Raw genomic sequence first — 20504 nt, 5'->3', positions numbered from 1 at the left:
AAAGCTCCTGCCATACAGTGCTGGATGGCAGAATTTATAAAAAGGTACCGGGGCCTGCCTGCCTGTTTGCTTGCTTCGGGGTGGGGGGCCCTGTCTGCCAGCCACTAGCCCTACCTGCCCTGTCCCTGCCTGCCTGCCAGATAATTGCCCTGCCTGCCCTATGCCCTGCTTGCCAGCTACTAACCCTGCCTGCCCTGTGCCCTGTCTGCCAGCTACTAGCCCTGCCAGCCTCCCTCAGGGTGGGGTGCCCTGTCTGCCAGCCACTAACCTTACCTGCCCTGACCCTGCCTGCCCTGTGCCCTGCTTGCTAGCTATTAGCCCTGCCTCCCCTGTGCCCTGCCTCTGCCTGCCAGCCACTAGGCCTGCCTGCCCTGTCCCTACCTGCATGCCAACCACTAGGCCTGCCTGCCTTTTGCCCTGTCCCTGCCTGCCTTGTGCCCTGTCCCGGCCTACCACTAGACCACCAGAGGGGGTACAGAGCCTGGCAGGGAGGGGGGAAAGGGTTCAGAGCTTGGCAAGGAGTGTGGGGTTGAGTACAGAGCCTAGCAGGGAGAATTTGGTTCAGAATGTTTTTTTTTCTTGTTTTCCTCCTCTAAATTTAGGGTGCATCTTATGGTCAGGTGTGTCTTATGGAGCAAAAAATACGGTACCTACTTTAAAGTTGTTCCCTTGAACTAAAGTAGAGGACCTGGTCACTAACTTGGTCACTACCACTCTATATTGTTTGTTTGTTTGTTTGGAGGGTGTCAATGCGTATGATTTATAATGGGTTGGATTAAAATTCAGTACCAGTGCAAGAAAGTTGTAGTCAGCTCGAGGAGGCATTCATACAGAAGAACGATGAAGATATTTGTGCCTTGAAAAGGGCATATAAAGATGTTTTCCTTTTTTCATGTATACCTCCTTGAACAGTTCATGGTTGGTTTGGGAAGGCAGTTTATAAATATACTGGTTGGGTTGGATTTTATTCATTTGGATATCTGTTCGTGACTTGTTGCCTAAGGTGATTGCCTCTTTATTCCAGACATATGTACATGGTCGTCCTTTGAGATCAGAAGTTAGAGACCTCTTGGTTGTTCCCCCATTTCATTCGGTCACTAAAGTTGTAAATTGATCCCGAATGTTTCAGGTGGCTGGACCTTTATTATGGAATTAAATTCCACATTCCATTCGTTTAATTTCTTGGCACTCCGGAAAATCTTGAAAGCTTATTTTTGTCTGATTGGCCTTTTCAAAACTGGGCAATGTGTAATTTGTTAGTTATTCAGCCTTATTTCTAAGGCACAGGTTTCAGGTTGTAAATTGTATGCTATATTTAGTGTGATTTGTTGAGTTTTGTTTTAATTATTCATGTATTGCTGTTACCCGCATAGATGCTGGATATGTGGGTTATAAGTGTTTTAACAGTGTCTTTCTTTCTTTCTCTCCCTCTCATTCTTCCTCTCTCTTTTTCTCCACTTTTCTCATCCCTTTGACCTCTGGGGGATCTATCTCTCTACTTCCCATAGTTTATTATGACTTCTTTCTTCCCCTCTCCCTTTTTTTCCTCTTCCTTTCCCCCTTTTTCTTTTTCTTCTTCTCCTCTCCCTACCTGTTCTTTCCTCATTTATTATTGAATTATTGTTCAACTATTTTGATACTGCATTCTATGCTCATTTACTCTATTTCCTTACGTTGTGATCAGATTACTTGTTATTGTTGATTTATAGTCTCCTGTTTATGATATTGATATATATCAGTCTTTCCCTTTGTATATTTGACAAAACTTTCAATAAAATTTCTTGCAAAAAAAAAAAAATAAGTGTTTTAAATAAATAAATAAATAAATAAATATACCACAGTCTACATTAGTGCTGCAGCAATTTACAATTACCTTATTTTTCGCTCCATAAGATACACTTTTTCCTCCCCCAAAAAGGAAGTGGAAATTCTTAAGGAGTGAATGTAAAAAAAAAAAAAAAACAAACCCGTACCTTTTTTTCCCATCCTGGCAGTCCGCGCTCCTGCCTCGGTTCCCCTGCTCTCTTCCGACAGCGGTGCACGAGGCAGGCACGTGCTTTTCGCATGCCTGCTTGGTCCTGCGCTGCACTCCAAATGGCTGCCTGTCAGTTATCGTCCCGCGAGTGCAGCGAGGGACCAAGCAGGCACGCAAAAAGCGCGCACCTGCCTCGTGCACTGCTGTGCCCCTGCTGGAAGAGAGCAGGGGAACCGAGGCAGGAGTGCGGAAAGTACGCTGGACCACTGGGATGGGGAAAAAAGGTACCAGGGGGTGCCTACTATGGCCTTGGGGCTGGCTGGCTTGGGGTTGACTGTCTGTCTTGGGGATAGCTGGCTGACTGGCTTGGGGTGGGTTGGCTGGTTGGCTGGCCCGCCTTGGGGCGGGTTGGCTGGCTGGCTACCTTGAGGCAGGCTGGCTTGGGACTGACTGGCTGGCTTGGGGTTGGCTGGGGGCTGGCTTGGGTTGGGTTGCCTGGTTGGCTGGCTGCCTTGGGACTGTCTTGGGACTAACTGGCTGGCTTGGGGCTGGCTGCCTTGGGGCAGGCTGGGGGCTAGGAGCTGGTTGGCTGCCATTACACGTGCCCACCACTAGATGTGCCTACCACTAGACCACCAGAGGGGGGACAGGGTACAGGGCACACCATTTGGTTCAGAATTTTTTTTCTTGGATTTTCCTCCTCTACAGGTGGGTGCGTCTTATGGAGCGAAAAAATATGGTATTAATAAATTATCACAACTTATAGTAAACTTCTGCTTAGGATTCTCTTGCTCCTCAATCACTGATACCCCATCTAATATCTCTCAGATCATCAGTTCCACAACTTAACGGCTCCATCTGGTAAAAGTCCATCAACTGTAGTATTGTTGAAACAATAGTTTAGGGGTGTCCAATTTCGGCCCTCACCAGGTCTGGTTTTCAGGATTTTCCAAATGAATACGCATGAGATCTATTTGCATACTGTGGTAATCTAGGAATACGTATAGTGCCTCTGAGCGGGCCAGAGTGTATTTTTACATAGTAATTAAATAACCATTGCAAAGTATCTTAGTTGTTTATACATATTTATGGAACTTCTAAATGTTTTTTTTAAGTTCAGATTGAACCATAATTGAAGGGCAGTACTAAATTCTTTTTGCAGAGTTCCATGAATTAAGACAAGTCTCCTAAGCTATTCAAAAATAAGAACATAACTTACCATACTAGGACAGACTAAAGGTCCTTCAAGCTCAGAATCCTGTTTCCAACAGTGGCCAACCCAGAAAGCAAGTACCTGGCAAGATCCCAAGGAATTAAACAGATTTTATGCTACTTATTCCAAAAATAAACAGTGGATTTCCCGAAGTCCATCTTGATAATGGTTTATAGATGTCTGTTTTGGAAATTATCCAAACCTTTTTTAAACCCTGCTAAGCTAACCGCTTTCACCACATTCCCCAGCAACAAATTCTAGAGTTTAATTACACATTGAGAGAAGAAATATTTTCTCCAATTTGTTTTAAATTTACTACTTAGTAGCTTCCTTGCAGGCTCCCTAGTCCTAGTATTTTTAGAAAGAGTATTTAAGCAATTCACATCTATCCATTCTACTCCACTCAGTATTTTTTAAACCTATATCATATCACTCCTGAGCCGTCTCTTCTCCAGGCTGAAGATCCTAGCTGCTTTAGCCTTTCCTCATAGGAAAGTGGTCCATTCCTTTTATCATTTTTGTTAACCTCTAATTCTCTTTTCTAATTCTGTTATATCTTTTTGAGATATGGTGACCAGAATTGCACACATTATTCAAGGTGTGGCTGCACCATGGAGCAATTTAAAGGCGTTATATTATTTTCATCTTTGTTTACCATTCCTTTCCTAATAATTCCTAACATTCTGTTTGCTTTCTTAGCCTTCTTTAACCATTTTTACATTTTCCATTCAGAATATTCAGAATATTGTAACGTATTAGTATTGAACTGAAGAAATGGAGACATCTTCTTTTACTTCTCTTTCAGTGATAGAAGGTCCATGTCTTCTTCTCAATCTCTCCTCACTGGACTGGGAAGGAATGATCGAAACATAACAGCAGCTCTTTCAGCAGAAGCAAAAGACCTTGCAAAATCAGTCCGGTCCATTTTGGAAGTAGATTGTAAGTTCTGATCCAGATTTTTCTATTCTCTTTTCTAGAGAGTAGTATTAACTTGTGTTTATGTGAGGTGGAAGTTTGAAATGTGGTCATGGGAATGGGACTGAGGCCTAGATGCACTAAGAGACTGTGTGGGTCAGCTCCAATCTGATTTTTTGGCCAATTCAGAAAGAGATATTGATGCACTAAAAGGTTTGAATGCAAATGATTCACCCAAATGTTCGTCATAATCCCCAACTCTGCCATCTGATTGATCGCTGTGAGAATGACTCTCACACATGCGCAGAGCCGGCAGGGGAAACCTGAACAGCTGAGAGGCAGAGGAAAGCCTCCTGCCACTCAGATGTTTAGAGCAGGAAATCTTTTTTTTTTTCTTTTTAATGGGCACATATTCTGTGCGTGTTACACACAAACAATATCTGCCCCGTTTTTAAAAAAGTAAAAAAAGCTCCCCCACTCATGACAGCCTTCCTCAATGACCCCCGACAAATGTGACATTGGGAATTTCCCCCTCCCCCCCACCTGCTAGCAAAGATCGGCAGGAGGGATGGCCATTCCCTCCTGTCATTCGTGCCCCCCCCCCCCCATGTGAGATAAAAATGGCAGGAAGGATGCCCACTCCCTCCTGCCATGCCGACCCCCCCTCCACGACATCAAAATGGCAGGAGGAATGCCCACTCCCTCCTGACATCAAAGGCCCAACCCTGCACCAGGCCCCCCCCAAACATCCCCTACCCACCCCGTTCCCCTTCCAAAAAAAAGGCAGGAGATATGCCCACTCAGGGCCTTATACTCCTCTCCCTCTTGTATCCTGGGATACAGAGGGAGAGGCCCTGATTGGCTCAAACGCCTTAAGACTCTCCCAATCAGGGCCTTATGACCCTCCCCATGCATCACATGATGCACTGGGAAGGAAAAGGCTTCCAATTTGGACTAGGCCTACGAGCGGAATGGACTGATCTTCCCTCCTGCTCCAACTTCTCTGAAAAGGTACAAAGGGGATTCGGAGGTGGGGTTTCAGGTTACCTCCAGTGGCAGGAGGGAGTGGGCATCCCTCCTGCTATTTTGCTGCCATGGGAGGAGTTACATGGCAGGAGGGAGTGGGCATCCCTTCTGCCATGGCAGGAGGGGCATTCTAGCCGTTTTTGCTGGCATGGGAGGGGGGGTTGTTTCCTGGTGCCAGTTCGTTGGAGAGGGCCATCATTAGCCGGGGGGTGGGTGCTCTTTTACTTTTTTTTCTAATGGGGCATATGTATGTGTAACATGCATAGAATCTGCGCCCATTCAAAAAAAAAAGGTTAGACAGGTAACCAGTCATTTTTTTTTTTTTTTGGATCGCTAAAAGCGATCACTTTTTTTTACTGCATCAGGAACCTATGTTAGAGCATCAATCGCTCTACTAGTTTACAAGGCAGTTTAATATTAATTAGCTTAATTTGCATGGTTGGATTGAAGAATGAGTGATCGTGCAGAAAACCAGGCAGTGAGCCATTTTCTGCATCAGGTCAACAAATGCAGTCGTCGCTGAAGCTGTTAAAACAGGTTTAGCGATGATCGCTGGCTTTAGTGCATCTAGGCCTGAATCTCTAGGATAAAGCCAAATATCCTTTAAGTAGGCAGATGAACGCTTAGTTCTTTTGCTGCTAACACATTCTTTTGCTGGTAACACATCTAGCCAGGCTTATAGTTGGAGACTTTTATAATAAAAAGCATTTATGTGCAGAAAACAAGTATAATGTGTTTTGCATCAAAGCTAACACTGCTTTCTCAAAAAGTTTATTTACTCATACTTAAGTTTAGGTAAAAAAAAAAGTAGAGTTAATCCACAAAAGTCATCTGTATGCAGGTAAACAGATGCTCAGCTGTCTGAAAGTACACATACACTTTCCATCCGGCCATGTTTGGTAAGAATAGACTGAGGAGTCAAATCATGGCAGCAGATCATGATGTAGCTAGGTTGGTATTAATGGGGCAGAAATCATCAGAAACCAACTGGCTAGTAAGTTCATGGTTGGTTTGGGAAGGCAGTTTATAAATATACTGGTTGGATTGCATTGGATTTTATTCATTTGGATATCATAGAAACATAGAAACATAGAAACATGACGGCAGAAAAGGGCTATAGCTCATCAAGTCTGCCCACTCTACTGACCCACCCCATTAAGTCTGAGTACTAATGACCTAGTTCCTTAACTCGACTCTCGTAAGGATCCTACTAGGGCATCCCATTTATTCTTAAAGTCAATAACGCTGGTGGCCTTGATCACCTGCTCTGGAAGCTTGTTCCAGTGATCTACAACCCTTTCTGTGAAGAAATACTTCCTTATGTCACTATTAAATTTCCCTCCTCTGAGTTTGAACGGATGCCCCCTTGTGACCGAGGGTCCCTTGAGAAAGAAGATGTCTTCTTCCACTTCGACACGTCCCATGATGTATTTAAATGTCTCAATCATGTCCCCCCTCTCCCTGCGCTCCTCTAGAGTGTAGAGCTGCAATTTGTTTAGTCTTTCTTCGTACGAGAGACCCTTGAGCCCCGAGATCATCTGTTCGTGACTTGTTGCCTAAGGTGATTGCCTCTTTATTCCAGACATATGTACCTGGTCGTCCTTTGAGATCACAAGTTAGAGACCTCTTGGTTGTTCCCCCATTTCATTCGGTCACTAAAGTTGTAAATTGATCCCGAATGTATCAGGTGGCTGGACCTTTATTATGGAATTCAATTCCACATTCCATTCGTTTAATTTCTTGGCATTCCGGAAAATCTTGAAAGCTTATTTTTGTCTGATTAGCCTTTTCAAAACTGGGCAATGGGTAATCAGGCAGCGACCACACTTAATTGTGCTTGGATTGCTACAGGGTTTTGTGGCGAGATAAGGGAAAGAAGCTTTGATGGTCTTGGTTTAGATGTCCAATATAACAACTGAGTGAAATTCAAACAGAGAAAGTTCCCAAAGGACTGTGAACTAACAAAAAGGGAACAAAAAACAAAATGAAAATGCCTTTAAACCTCAAAGGTGCTCAGAACCAATATATGGTAAGAAAGTGACTAGGGCAGGGCAACAACCCCTGTAAGGACTGTCAAAGAGTCTATCATTGCACCATCCTCAAATGGTATTTAAATTTTGGTGAATGTCTTTTTGTACTATTTTTCTTCTTTTTTCTATTAAATGTCCATTTAAAATGTCTAAAGCTTAAGTGAAAACTATGATCCTCAAAATAGGCCAAACTTAACTGTGAGTGTTTAGGAAGCCAACTTGCTACAGCAGGTACAGGTGGGTCCTAACGCGTTTCGCCGACAGGCTTCTTCAGAGAACCCCCCATGCTGGATGAAACATCAAGTTCAACAACTTCCTGAATCTTCACTTCTAAACCGATTGCATTTCCTTGGTTTAGATGTGATATCTTGGCATGCTGCTTTGTCAGGGGTGGTAGAGAACCAGTGAAGAAGACAACAAAACAATATGAATAAGGAGCAATACTCTATAAGCCTCTGGCTTAGAATAGCTGTGCAGACTGGATAGGCTAGGTCATCTTGTTCTATCAACTGCAGTGTTATTAAGAACATAAGATTTGCCGCTGCTGAGTCAGACCCAGCAGTCCACTCTTGCGGCAGCCCTTAGGTCAAAGACCAGTGCCCTATTTGAAGTCTAGCCTTACCTGCGTCTGTTCTGTTCCAGTAGGAACTTATCCAACCTTTTCTTGAATCCCTGTGACACAGTCACGAGAAAAAGCTATGAAAGAGCTGTAATGAGCACATTCTGGAACTGGCATCAATATATTTTGATTTCCTTTGCTTTATGTGTATTGTGCTGTGTTAATATGGATCACAAGCCAGCTTTCAAATTCAGTCTACAAGAGCAGCTTATGTATGAAAGTTGCTCTGTTCCAGGCGACCTTTTGAGAGCAGTGTACCTTTGCAGATAGGCTCCTTACTGAAAATGTCCCCCTCCGTGCGCCAGCCAACCAAATTCATTCTGCAAGATTATGAGAGCTTTTATTTACATTCAGTTTAATCTCTACCAGTCATGTTTTACTTTGTGAAAAGTAAATGAGAAATATTTTGTAATCTGTCCTACATTTCAAAGTATCAGTAATGTGTGTTTTTGGCAGAGAAATAGCTTGGTCTTTAAGCATTGCGTCTCAAATGACTGAGTCAGGCACAGTTGCACTCAATAAATTAACTAATGGATAACAGATTTCATTGCTGTTGATTTCTAGTTCATCATTTCAGATATATATATGGATCAAAGAAAGCAACTAGTGGTGGAGATTGTTTTAAGCTGTGGTTGTATGAATGTACAGCCTTTATTTCTAAACTAGCTGTAGCCCATAATTTCTCTATCTCATAAGCACTGTATTTTGATGAACACTTTAAAAAAAGGCAACTTTAAGTCCTATCTACTGAATTCATTGTTTTGAGCTCATAGATGCCCAAAAGTCAGTCGGTATTAACAACTGAATCTCTGTTGGCCGATTCCCCAACAGTGAATGATGCACAAACAAGTTTGCATGCAAATGATTTGCACGGAGGTGCAAATCATTTGCACGCAAATGTGACCAATTCAATCACTCAGTGAGCGATTGACACATGTACAAAGCCCTAACAGCGGTAACAGGGAAAGCAGCTTCCTGTCACTGCTATTAGGGCTTCTGGTTTTGTTTTGTTTTTTTTTAATGGCACAGATGTTGTGCGTGTGTTTAAACATAACTTGTGCCATTAAAGAAAAGCCCCCCTTGCCATGCCCTCCCACCCTGCGCTGGCACCCCAAGCCACTGTTCAACCCCCCTCCCCTTGACCTGCAGCAAAATGGCAGGAGAGATGCCCACTCCCTCCTGCCACGAAGGAACTCCCTCCCTCCCCACCCGAGAAAAAGGCAGGAGGGATGCCCACTCCCTCCTGCCACGAAGGAACTCTCTCCCTCCCCACCTGAAAAAAAGGCAGGAGGGATGCCCACTGCCTCCTGCCACAAAGGAACTCCCTCTCTCCCCATCCAAAAAAAGGCAGGAGGGATGCTTACTCCCTCCTGCCACGAAGGAACTCCCTTCCTCCCCACCCGAAAAAATGGCAGGAGGGATGCCCACTCCCTCCTGCCACTGGAGACACACCCCCCTCTAGTTTCAAGATTATTACAAATTTGTTATACCGCCTAGTCAGACTTCAAGGCGGTTTACAAAAGTAAAATAGGGAAACATAAAAGACTACATAATCAAATGGACAGGAGACAAGAAATCCACATATTAGTACTGCAACACAAGTATAAAGGGAAGAACTACAATATTTAAAGAGAAAGGAGGAAGTAGGGAGGAACGAAGGGGAGGAAAAAACAAAACAACCAGCAATAAGCATATCTCTTAAAAGTTGGGAGCAGGAGGTACTGAGAACACTTCCTGCTCCTCCTCCCTCCAACTACGACACGGGGCCTTAGGACCCACCCTGATGCATCATGTGATGTATGGGGAGGGGCCTAAAGAAGTCCCTGATTGGCTTGAATGCGCCGATCAGGGCCTTAGGCTCCCCCTCCTGCTCCCCAACAAAAGGTATGGAGGAGAGGGAGGGGTCATCCGGTGGCAAGAGGGAGTGAGCATCCCTCCTGCCATTTTGCCGTGGGGTGGGGAGGGTCAGTCAGGATGGCAGGAGGAAGTGGTCATTCTAAACTAAACCTTAAATTTATAGACCATGTCATCTCCAAACAAAAAGAGCTCGACTCGGTTTACAATAAGATCTACAGTAATAAAAAGATAAAGGGAAGGATTTTACAATTTTGAGAAAAAACATATTTTTGGGGGGGTCCTTCATGGCATCCCTCCTGCCATTTGTTTTAGGTTTGGGGGGGTCGCCACATTTGTGAGGGGGACATAGGTTTGTCTGGGGTCGTTGGGGAGGGCCGGCGGTGGAGGATTATTATTTTTTTTTTATGGGACATACGAAAAATATCTGTGCCATTAGAAAAAAAAATTTAAAAAAACAACAGATAGACCAGTCGGTAGCACAGTTACCGACAGGTCTAGAGCAATCGGGTTTTACGATCGGTAAAACCCGATGCTAAATAGCCAAGCGATGTTAGTGCATGGATCGGATCGGAAAATGGATGATCAAGGGGAAAACCACGCAGTGGGCAGTTTTGTGTATCGGGAAATCCAATCGATCACTAAACTGGTCAAACCGGTTTATCCCAGGACAAGCAGGCAGAATATTCTCACATTTGAGTGACGTCACCGAAGGAGCCCCAATATGGACCACTTTAAAAGTGCATCGCCACTTTAAGACTTTAGAAAGTTTGCGATAGCCCAAACTGCACATGCGCGAGTGCCTTCCCACCCAACGTGGTCGCACGGTCCCTCAGTTTTCTAATTTCCACGGAGCTAGTAAGACGCACTTCAGCTTCTGTTGAAGTTTAATTTTCTTTGCTTGCCTTACCACTCTCGCAGATTGTGACTTTTTTGTCATAATTTGTTTCTTGTTTTATCGTTCTTTCTTTCAAAAAGAAGAACCTTTCTTCCTCCAGATCATCTTCAAGCTCTCATACGTCTGTGTGAGCAACTGCATCCTCTTCAATCAATCTCTGCCAGACACATGATGGTTCTTCTAGGCCACATGGCTTCCACTGTCCATGTAACACCACTGGCAAGGCTGCATCTTCACACTCCTCAGTGGACTCAAGCAACAGATCGTCTCTCACAACATATATCTGTGACATCATCTTTTCTGCAGTCGCTTCAATGGTGGATAACCTCCTCCAATCTATCCAGAGGTCTCCTTTTCCATTTACCCCCTCATCACAAGGTTATTACGACAGATGCATCTCCTTATGCCTGGGGGGCTCATAGGGACGACCTGCAGACTCAGGGTCTTTGGACTGCCAGGGAACAGAAATTTCACATCAATCTCCTGGAACTCAGAGCGATGTTTTATGCCCTCAAGGTTTTTCATCATCTCCTCTGCCCTCAAGTCTTTCTCCTTCACATGGACAATCAAGTAACAATATACTGCATAAACAAGCAAGGAGGCACGGGCTCTCTCCTGTTATGCCAGGAAGCCCAAAAATTCTGGACTTGGCCAACGGCTCACAACCTGTTCTTGAAGGCTGTCTTTATTCAAGGGGAGAAGAATTCCCTAGCAGACAGCCTCAGCAGGATTATTCAGCCTCACGAATGGTCTCTAAACTCTACAATTCTCCAGTCCATCTTGCTCAATGGGGCACTCCACAAGTGGACTTGTTTGTGGCCCCTCACAATCACCATTTGCCCCAGTTTTACTCCCGGCTTTACTCTCCTCTCCGTCTGGAAACCGAAGCCTTTCTCCTGGATTGGACAGGCCTGTTTCTATATGCATTCCCTCCAATCCCTCTCATATTGAGAGCTCTGTTCAAACTCAAGAGAGAAGCAGCCACCATGATTTTCATTGCTCCACGGTGGCCCAGGCAACATTGGTTCTCCCTTCTACTTCAACTCAGCTCCAGGGAGCCCATACCTCTTCCAATATTTCCTACTCTGCTTACTCAGAATCAAGAGTCCCTTTACATCCTAACCTGCACTCCTTGCACCTGACAGCTTGGTTTCTCTTGGCCTGAGTTCTTCTGAATTACATCTCTCTCAGCCTGTATGTCACTTTATTGATGCCTCCAGGAAAGCAGCCACTCAACAATGTTACCAACAAAAGTGGACTAGGTTTTCTTCCTGGTGTCTCCTTCATCATTACGATCCCACTTCTTGGCAGTGGAGTTGGTGTTGGATTATCTTCTTTCCCTGTCAGACTCTGGGCTTAAATCTACATCCATACGAGTCCATCTCAGTGCTATTACTGCTTTTCACGTACCAGTTGAGGGAAAGCCTCTTACTGCTCATCCTTTGGTCTCCAGATTCATGAAGGGGCTTTTCAATGTCAAATCACCTCTACCTGTCGTCTGGGACCTTAATGTGGTCCTTTCCAGTTTGATGAAACCACCATTTGAACCAATGCCACAGCTCATCTCAAGTTTCTCACTTGGAAAGTGGTCTTCCTTATTGCTCTCACCTCTGCCAGGAGGGTCAGTGAGTTACAAGCCTTAGTACCAGATCGACCCTTCACAGTTTTTCATCATGACAAGGTGGTTCTAATTTCATCTCAATCAATCGATTGTTCTGCCAGTGTATTTCCTAAGCCTCATTCTCATGTGGGAGAAACCGCTCTACATATTTTGGACTGTAACGGGCTTTGGCCTCATCGAACCTCTCCCCAACTGTTCATCTCGTGTGATCCCAACAAGTTGGGGCATTCTGTTTCCAAAAGAACGATTTCCAACTGGCTGGCTGCCTGCATCTCGTTCTGTTATGCTCAGACTGGACTGGCACTGGAGAGTCGTGTTACAGCCCACAAAATTAGAGCTATGGCAGCTTCTGTGGCTTTCCTGAGATCTACTCCTATTGAGGAAATCTGCAAAGCTGCCAACTGATCCTCAGTTCATACCTTCACTTCTCACTACTGTCTGGAGTCATTCTCCAGACGGGATGGGCGCTTACGCCAATCTGTATTACAAAATTTATTTTCTTAAAGGCTAACACTCCCACCATCCCATTTCTGTTAGCTTGGAGAACACCCATACGTGAGAATATGCTGCCTCCTTGTCCTGGGATAAAGCACAGTTAATTAACATAATAGGGACAACAGGCACATAGTCTCACAACCCACCCTCATCCCCGGATTGGCTTCTTAGCTGGCTTATCTTAACTGAGGGACCGCGCGACCACGTCGAGCGGGAAGACACTCGCACATGCATGGGTTGGGCTATCGTAAACTTTCTAAAGTCTTAAAGTGGCGATGCACTTTTAAAGTGGTCCGTACCATGGCTCCGTCGGTGACGTCACCCATACGTGAGAATATCTGCCTGCTGTCTCTGGATAACACTTGTTACGGTAAGTAACTGTGCTTTGGCAACAATCGGGACATCCCCCAGAAAGTACTATACCCTAAGGAGCTTCCTAATTGTAGCTCCCACCAATAAAACTATGTCAAACATGCCAATGCATTAAATTTACTACAGTCCCTTATGGCTGCTAGTATCACAGGAAGAAAACAAACAGAAGAGGTGAAGATCTGCAAAAACCAAGGCAGTAGAAGCAAGAGCAGACCAAAAGCAGAAAAAGACCAGTTTTGCCCACCTAGTCTGTCCAGTTGAGATTCTTCCACTCTTGTTATCTGAGCACACTACAACTCATAAGCAGTTCAACACTATTTATTTATTTAGTCGGATTTCTAGCCCATCCTCCCAGAAGAGCCCAGTATGGGTTACAAGTTTACATACACAGTAGAAGGTTTAGCAATTAGTTCTCCTGTCCTCTCAAATGTCTTTTATCTGATCCTTCTATTTATTTAATCTTATTTTATTTGTAACACACCTATTCTCGCTAGGCAAGGAACAAAACAACACATACCTACTTCTCTCTATATCAGACCAGGGCAAGCCTAAAATTTGTTAATATATTGGCCTCCAGTCCACCATCCCCACTAATAGGCCATTTCAGGACTTATCTTCCTCTTTGAAAGAATGTCAGTAAATCTAACAATCTGGTCCCTCTCCATGTGTTAGCATCAGGCTTTCCAACAATTCACACAGTCAGCAAAAACAGCAAGGCTATAATCCAAAACATCCCACTTCCCTCTGCTTATTGAAGTATGGCTTGAAAACTTTATTTGGCAGCATTTTATAGCACTAATATGTACTTCCTGTTAGAATAACAATCTCTTATTATCAACTTCATGGAACATCAAGTTCTATGCAAATGAGAGCAGCTCATCACACTCTTATTTTCTGCAGAATGCAAGAAGTGATAATTGACCTCATTCATGTTCACCTGAAATGTTCTCCAGTGACTTGTTCAGCTGCAGACATGTAATAAATCATAGCAAGATTTTCACTTTCTGTAATTCAGCAAAAAGCAAAGTAACCGAAATATAATCTTTTGAGAGTAAACTGTTTTGAGTAAAAACTAGGTCACAAAAGAATGCAGCATCGGTAGCATTCCCTTGAGAAAATATATCACACTTTTGCTCAATTTACTGCAAGCAAATGATGTTGCTGGCCTGGGCTGATTGCACGTGAAAGATGCAAGCATGCTAATGAAAAAAAAACCTTGCAGCAGCATTTCTTACAAACAAGAACAGTCTAATCCAAAGAGGATTGTACTTCATTAGACATAAACATCTTTATTTTGTGTACTATATATAAAGAAGCATCAATAAAAACAGCACCGCGCTATTAAGAGCTGACAAAGATTGATAGTTCTTCATTGTGAATATCTAGATGAAGAGTTATGTTTGACATTAAGGAAAGTACATGAAGCCGCTGAGCACTGGTGGGGGTTAGTTGACTTGTTCAACATTATTGAGTAAAAGCAGTAGCAATGGGATGAAACTAGAGGACTATATACTTGCATCAGACCTAGTTCATTCAGTTGCTATGTTGGTCCATTGTGAGGTGTAGAAAGAAAGGTCAACAAATAGGCCTATAGATGATAACTATTTAGGGGGGCTAACATATATTTGTGGCCATCTCTTGAAGCTCTCTGTATGGCCTTCTGCATCATCCTGGTGAAGATTCTAGAGCCCTCAACAGAGCTATCCTTGGGCAGAGATGTTCTTAAAGCTCCTAAACCCCTTACTCTGCTCGTCAGCCTCTGAGAGAATAGAGGGTATTGTAGGTCATGATCAATTTTCAGAGGACTGTATTTGTGAGGTGCTAGCTAAAGGTGGACAAAACGATGGGGCCAGATGGCACACATTCAAGGATACTAACTTAGGAAATCTCTGGCCCTCCGCTGGCTGACCTTTTCAATACTTCTCCAAAGGGTTCATAGACAGTAACGCGGAAGACAAAGGCGCGCGCCGACAACTGAGCGCAAGACGGAGGTGCGCGCCGAAGAAAAAGACTGTTTTTAGGGGCTGCGACGGGGGGTTTTGTTGGGGAGCCCCCCCCCCCCACTTTACTTAATACATATCACGGCGGCGTTGTGGGGGGTTTTGGGGGGTTGTAACCCCCCACATTTTAGTGAAAACGTAACTTTTTCCCTAAAAACAGGGACAAAGTTAAGTTTTCAGTAAAATGTGGGGGGTTACAAACCCCCCATAAACGCGGCGCGATCTGTATTAAGTAAAGGGGGGGGCTCCCCCCACACACCCCGTCGTAGCCCCTAAAAACAGTCTTTTTCTTCTGCGCGCGCCTCCGCGCTGCGCTCAGTTGTCTGCTCGCGCCTTTGTCCCGGCGCGCTTTTGACCTGGCACCCTCCAAAGTCGCAGTAGTTCTGGAGTCCTAGAGAAAGTTGGATGCGCTGTTTCTCCATAAAAGTGGACATAAGAAGGAGACGGAACTACAGGCTCGTTAGTCCGGTAAGTAAATTAACTGGAACACTTCTTTTTTTTTTTTTCAATTATCTTTATTAATAATTTCAAAGGGAACATACAACCAGGAGCAGAGTAAGCATAAAAACAGATCAGCCAGAAAAACAGCACTTGAAAACTATAACAGCAAAAAGTGTACCGTACAAGAACCCAATGGGAGTATGCCCATCACAATTGACATTTTGAAATATCAAATCCCCCAATCAAACTCACCATACCTCAAGCACGCAGCATCAAATCCCAACTAACAGACAACAAACACTCCACAAGCTTACCTCCAGACAGCCAACCACCCAAATACTCACACCCGCACACACACCAGTGCAGCCACTCTGTGGAAAAGCAAAAACAAAAAGAGCAAAAGAGAGCAACAGCCCCACCAAGAAGATATATCAGGATAGGGACTCCGTATCCACCGGCTCCAAGCCGGAACAAACAGTTAACACCCGTTTCCCACAAGGCTTGATAGCAGCGGAGGACCAGAGTCCCAGACCTAGGGATGCGTTGAAGCTCATACCGCCCCACCTCAGCAAAACGAGCAAGCCACTGCGGAAAAGAGGCCACTGAGTCAGCCATCCAATGCTGCAACAAGAGCTTTTTTACCACCAAGACAGCCATGTAAAGAACCCTGTGCTGGGGAAGCGTAAGCCCTCCCTCAATCAAATCACGTTGATCTCCCAAGAGCAAGAAACCATAAGACCATGACACATCTTGTTGAAGAATGCGCTCCAAAAATGGAAGAACTTGCAGCCATAAGTCGGAAGAAGGACATTCCAAAAAATGGTGAGTAAGGGGACCTAAGAAACGATTACATTTAGTACAAACTGCTCCCTCCCAGAGGCCCATATGAGCCCCCCCAGCCCGAGAAATATAGGCCCGATGCAGATACAAAAAATAGGTTTCTGGTTTTATTAAAGGTAGGTCTTGTCGTACAAATCTGATTAATTTCTTTGACTGGGTGACCAGAATCAAGGGAGAGCGCTGGATCTGATTTCCAGCCTTTAACATAGGTTCACATAGACAACTTGTAAATAAACTTCATAGTAAGAAATGTTTGAGTGCAAGTGTAAATGTTTACTTATAAAGATCACAAATACTTAACAAACTTTTTTAACTTCATGAATACTTGTAGCTTCCATCCCTGCACCCACCTACTGGCAAAGACCACACTATCGTGTCATCGTGCATACTTTTACTTCAGTCATCATTTTTTTAACAGTGCACTTATGCATGCATGTGGCCATGTACACACGAAAACAACTTTATAAAATTACTGGTGACGAGAGAGAGGCGTCGCTACCAAGGCAGTGAATCCAAGAACAGACACCAGTCAGAATGAGGACAGACAGCAGCAATTCATAGTTTATTATTGCAAAATCATAAATAATCATAAACCTGACACGGCCACTTTTCAGCAACTGCCTGCATTGGGGAAAATGCACATTTATTATGCGATGTCTGAAATTAGTTTCATAAAGTGCAGGTTGAAAAACAGTCCACCAATCCAATAGCAATCTTAAAAAAGAGATTAGGTTCTTACCTTGCTAATATCTTTTTTAGAAGATAGGTGTGTCATTCTGGACAAGCAGATTATATCCCAGTGCTTGTGAGCCTTGAAGAAGGAAACCACTCCGGATTTTTCTGCTGCCCTCTACAGTTAGTTCCAAAGCAGACAATAGCCCTTTCTAGAAACAGAAGTGAAGGAGGGGTATGGGGAAACTCCCTGAAGAACAAGTCTGTTCTGCTCTGAAATTATAACAAAACCTGTTAAACATCAAATTGCAAAACAATCATGCCAAACAGAAACATTAATGGAGCTCACATAATACCCTAAAGTGTCCTATCAATAGACTGTTCTTCATACCCTTAAGGTCTGACTGGCATCCAGAATATCATAAGAATGTTCATAAGAACATTCTGAATGAGATAGTAGACAGGCATAGGAAATGAATGATAGGGTGGGGTCCAGATTGACACAAGGTAAGAACCTAATCTCTTTTTCTAGTGTAATAGGTGTGTCATTCTGGACGAGCGGGACGTACAAAAGCAGTCCTAGAAATCTAGAGCAGGACCACTGTGCTGGCTCTTAGCATTGAGGACCTAGAGGCAGAATCCTCCCTTTCTGCCTCATCCATTCTGTAAAACCTGGCAAATGTATGTAGAGTGGACCAAGTCACCACTCTACAAGTCTCCTTGAGGGAGACCACCCGAGCTTCTGCCCAGAATGAAGCCACACTGCTTGTCAAATGCACTTTTATGGAAACAAGGGACCGTTTCCTATGAATAATATATGCAGACTAAATGGCCCTATGGATCCATTTGGCAATTGTGGCCTTGGAACCCAGTGCACCACGTCAGCTGGATTTGTCAGCACAAACAGATGGTCAGATAGCCTGAATATGTTGGTGACCTCGAGATATTGGAGAAGCACCCTCTTAACATCCAACTTCTTCAGAATCTGGTCCTTTTTCTTAGAACCTGTTGATTGGACCGCTGGCAATCTGACTTCCTGATTGACATGGATCACTGAAACCACCTTTGGCAGAAAGGAAGGAACAGTGCGTAAAGAGACTCCAGCTTCAGTAAATTTAAGGAAAGGCTCTCTGCAAGAAAAAGCCTGTAACTCCAAGACCCTTTTTGCTGAGGTAATGGCCACCAGAAAAAATTGTTTTGAATGTCAGATCCATCAAGGATACTTCCTTTAGCAGCTCATATGGAGCTTGGCTAATCCCCTGCAAAACCATGTTACAATCCCAGGAAGGGAATGGAGGTTTTACCAGGGGCCTGGTACACAGTTCTCCCTTTAGGAATCTGGCTGTGTCTGGATGAGACGCCAGCATAGATCTGTGGTCTCGAACCCTAAAACAAGAGAGTTCTGCTACTTGGACTCAAAGGGATGCCACCATAAGTCCCTTGTCAAGGCCAGCATGGAGGAACGCTAACACCATAGAGACAGGAGCAGAGAACAGCTCCTCATTTTCCTGGATGCATCAGTGCTGGAAAGTTGCCCAAGCCTTTTTAGACCTGAGTAGAGTAGGATCTTGGGCATATCCTCGTGACTCCTATTATCAAAAACCCAAAGGAGTCCATTTCCTTGATGGCCAACTACAGACCCATTGCCAACATACCATTCTTGCTTAAACTAATGGAAGGTCTGGTTAACATCGACCTCACAAAATACTTAGAGAAGTTCAACATCCTATATGATTCTCAATCTGGCTTCCAAACAAATTACAGCACCGAAACATTTTTGGCCTCTGTGACTGACCATCTTTTCCATTTGTTTTCCCAGGGGAAAAAGCGCACTGGTACTGCAGTTCGACTTGAGCAGTGCCTTTGACCTTGTCGATCATGATCTCCTACTTAGGTGCCTTGATTCCATCGGCATTTCTGGACAGGTACTAAATTGGTTCACGGGTTTCCTAAAAAAACGTACTTACCAGATCTACAACGAAGAAACCTACTCTCAAGCTTGGTCCAATCCCTGCAGAGTACCACAGGGCTCCCCACTCTCCCCCTCACTCTTCAATATCTACATGGCATCACTGGGAAATATGTTATCCGATTTAAAACTAAAATCGTAAGCATAGCAGATGATATAACAATTATTTTTCACATAACCTCATTGACCCAAGAGACAGAACAACTCATCTCATCCGTCCATACCAAGGTTGAACATTGGACTATGCACTCCAAACTAAAACTGAATCCCAAAAAAACCAAGATTTTCTTGGCAAGTCCCAATAACAAGATCGTGAACACCTTCTTGAGATTAAATGGATCAGGCTACCCAATTAATCCCACAACCAAAATCCTTGGTGTCACCCTGGACCGAAGCCTGACGTTTGAAGATCACACTAATGCTCAAGTCAAAAAATGCTTTCTCACTCTATGGCAGGGGTGTCAAAGTCCCTCCTCGAGGGCCGGAATCCAGTCGGGTTTTCAGGATTTCCCCAATGAATATGCATTGAAAGCAGTGCATGCAAAGCGATCTCATGCATATTCATTGGGGAAATCCTGAAAACCCGACTGGATTCCGGCCCTCAAGGACTGACTTTGACACCTGTGCTCTATGGAAACTTCGTACCATTAAACAATACTTCGATTTCTTTTCCTTTCGATTGCTGGTTCAATCCCTGATCTTAAGTACCTTAGACTACTGCAATATTATATACTTGGGATCTCTCAAAAAAAAACATCAAATGACTGAGAGTCGTCCAAAATGCTGTAGTCCGTCTCATTTATGGCCGCAAGCCCATATTACAAAAAACTACACTGGCTGCCTGTGGAAGCAAGGGTTATTTTTAAGTTTGCTTGCCTTTGCTTCAAAACCATGACAGGTTCATCCCCAACCTATCTGTCTCACCAATTCGAATTCCCAGGCACAACTAATACACGCAGTACCTACTTGTTCACTTTTCCATCCATAAAGGGCTGCACCTACAAGAGATACCTCGATAGAACACTATCATTCCAAGCAGGCAAATGGAACAAATGTTTAACCAACTTCATCTAAAATGCACTTTCGTACCAGACGTTTAGAAAGTCAATAAAAACCTATCTCTTTGACAAATTTTTCTGACCCCACTTCAACCTGATGTACTTCCAATACACTTCCAGATAAACCTGACTAAACTTAACATGCCAATGTAAATTCGAAAGTTCTCTGTAAAGTCGCTGTCTGGATTCCTTCTGTAAAGCTTCCCTTGTAAACCACTTAGAACTGTTTATGGTATGGCGGTATATAAAAATAAAGTTATCATTATTATTCTGAATACCCCTTGCATGCTAACACCTCGTGATCAAAAGTCATTCCATAAGAGCAAAGCAATCCAGATCTTCTATAATCACTGGACCTTGAGAAAGAAGGGATTAGAATATATAAGATTTGAAATTTAGATCCTGCCAGAGCTGGTATTAGACAAAACTGGGGACCACAAAGCCCAGTACTAGGCTGTGCTTTCTTCAGCTTCCATCAGGCTTAGGGTTCTCTCTAGTGAGGGGGC

At 43.9% G+C, this 20504-nt stretch overlaps 1 protein-coding gene across 1 annotated transcript in view; it reads left to right on the top strand.

Annotated features, from left to right (window-relative positions):
* The window catches only part of STXBP4 (syntaxin binding protein 4), a 177529-nt gene that overhangs the window by 130164 nt on the left and 26861 nt on the right, over positions 1-20504 (top strand). Inside the window, 1 exon segment of the mRNA XM_033961059.1 lies at positions 3994-4127. Coding sequence (XP_033816950.1) covers positions 3994-4127 — 134 coding nt within the window.

This window comes from Geotrypetes seraphini, chromosome 10 (assembly GCF_902459505.1).
Source record: "Geotrypetes seraphini chromosome 10, aGeoSer1.1, whole genome shotgun sequence".
In the NCBI taxonomy this organism is placed as follows: domain Eukaryota; kingdom Metazoa; phylum Chordata; class Amphibia; order Gymnophiona; family Dermophiidae; genus Geotrypetes; species Geotrypetes seraphini.
The sequence above is the reverse complement of the archived record's forward strand: the minus strand, read 5'-3'. Positions and strand labels throughout refer to the sequence as shown.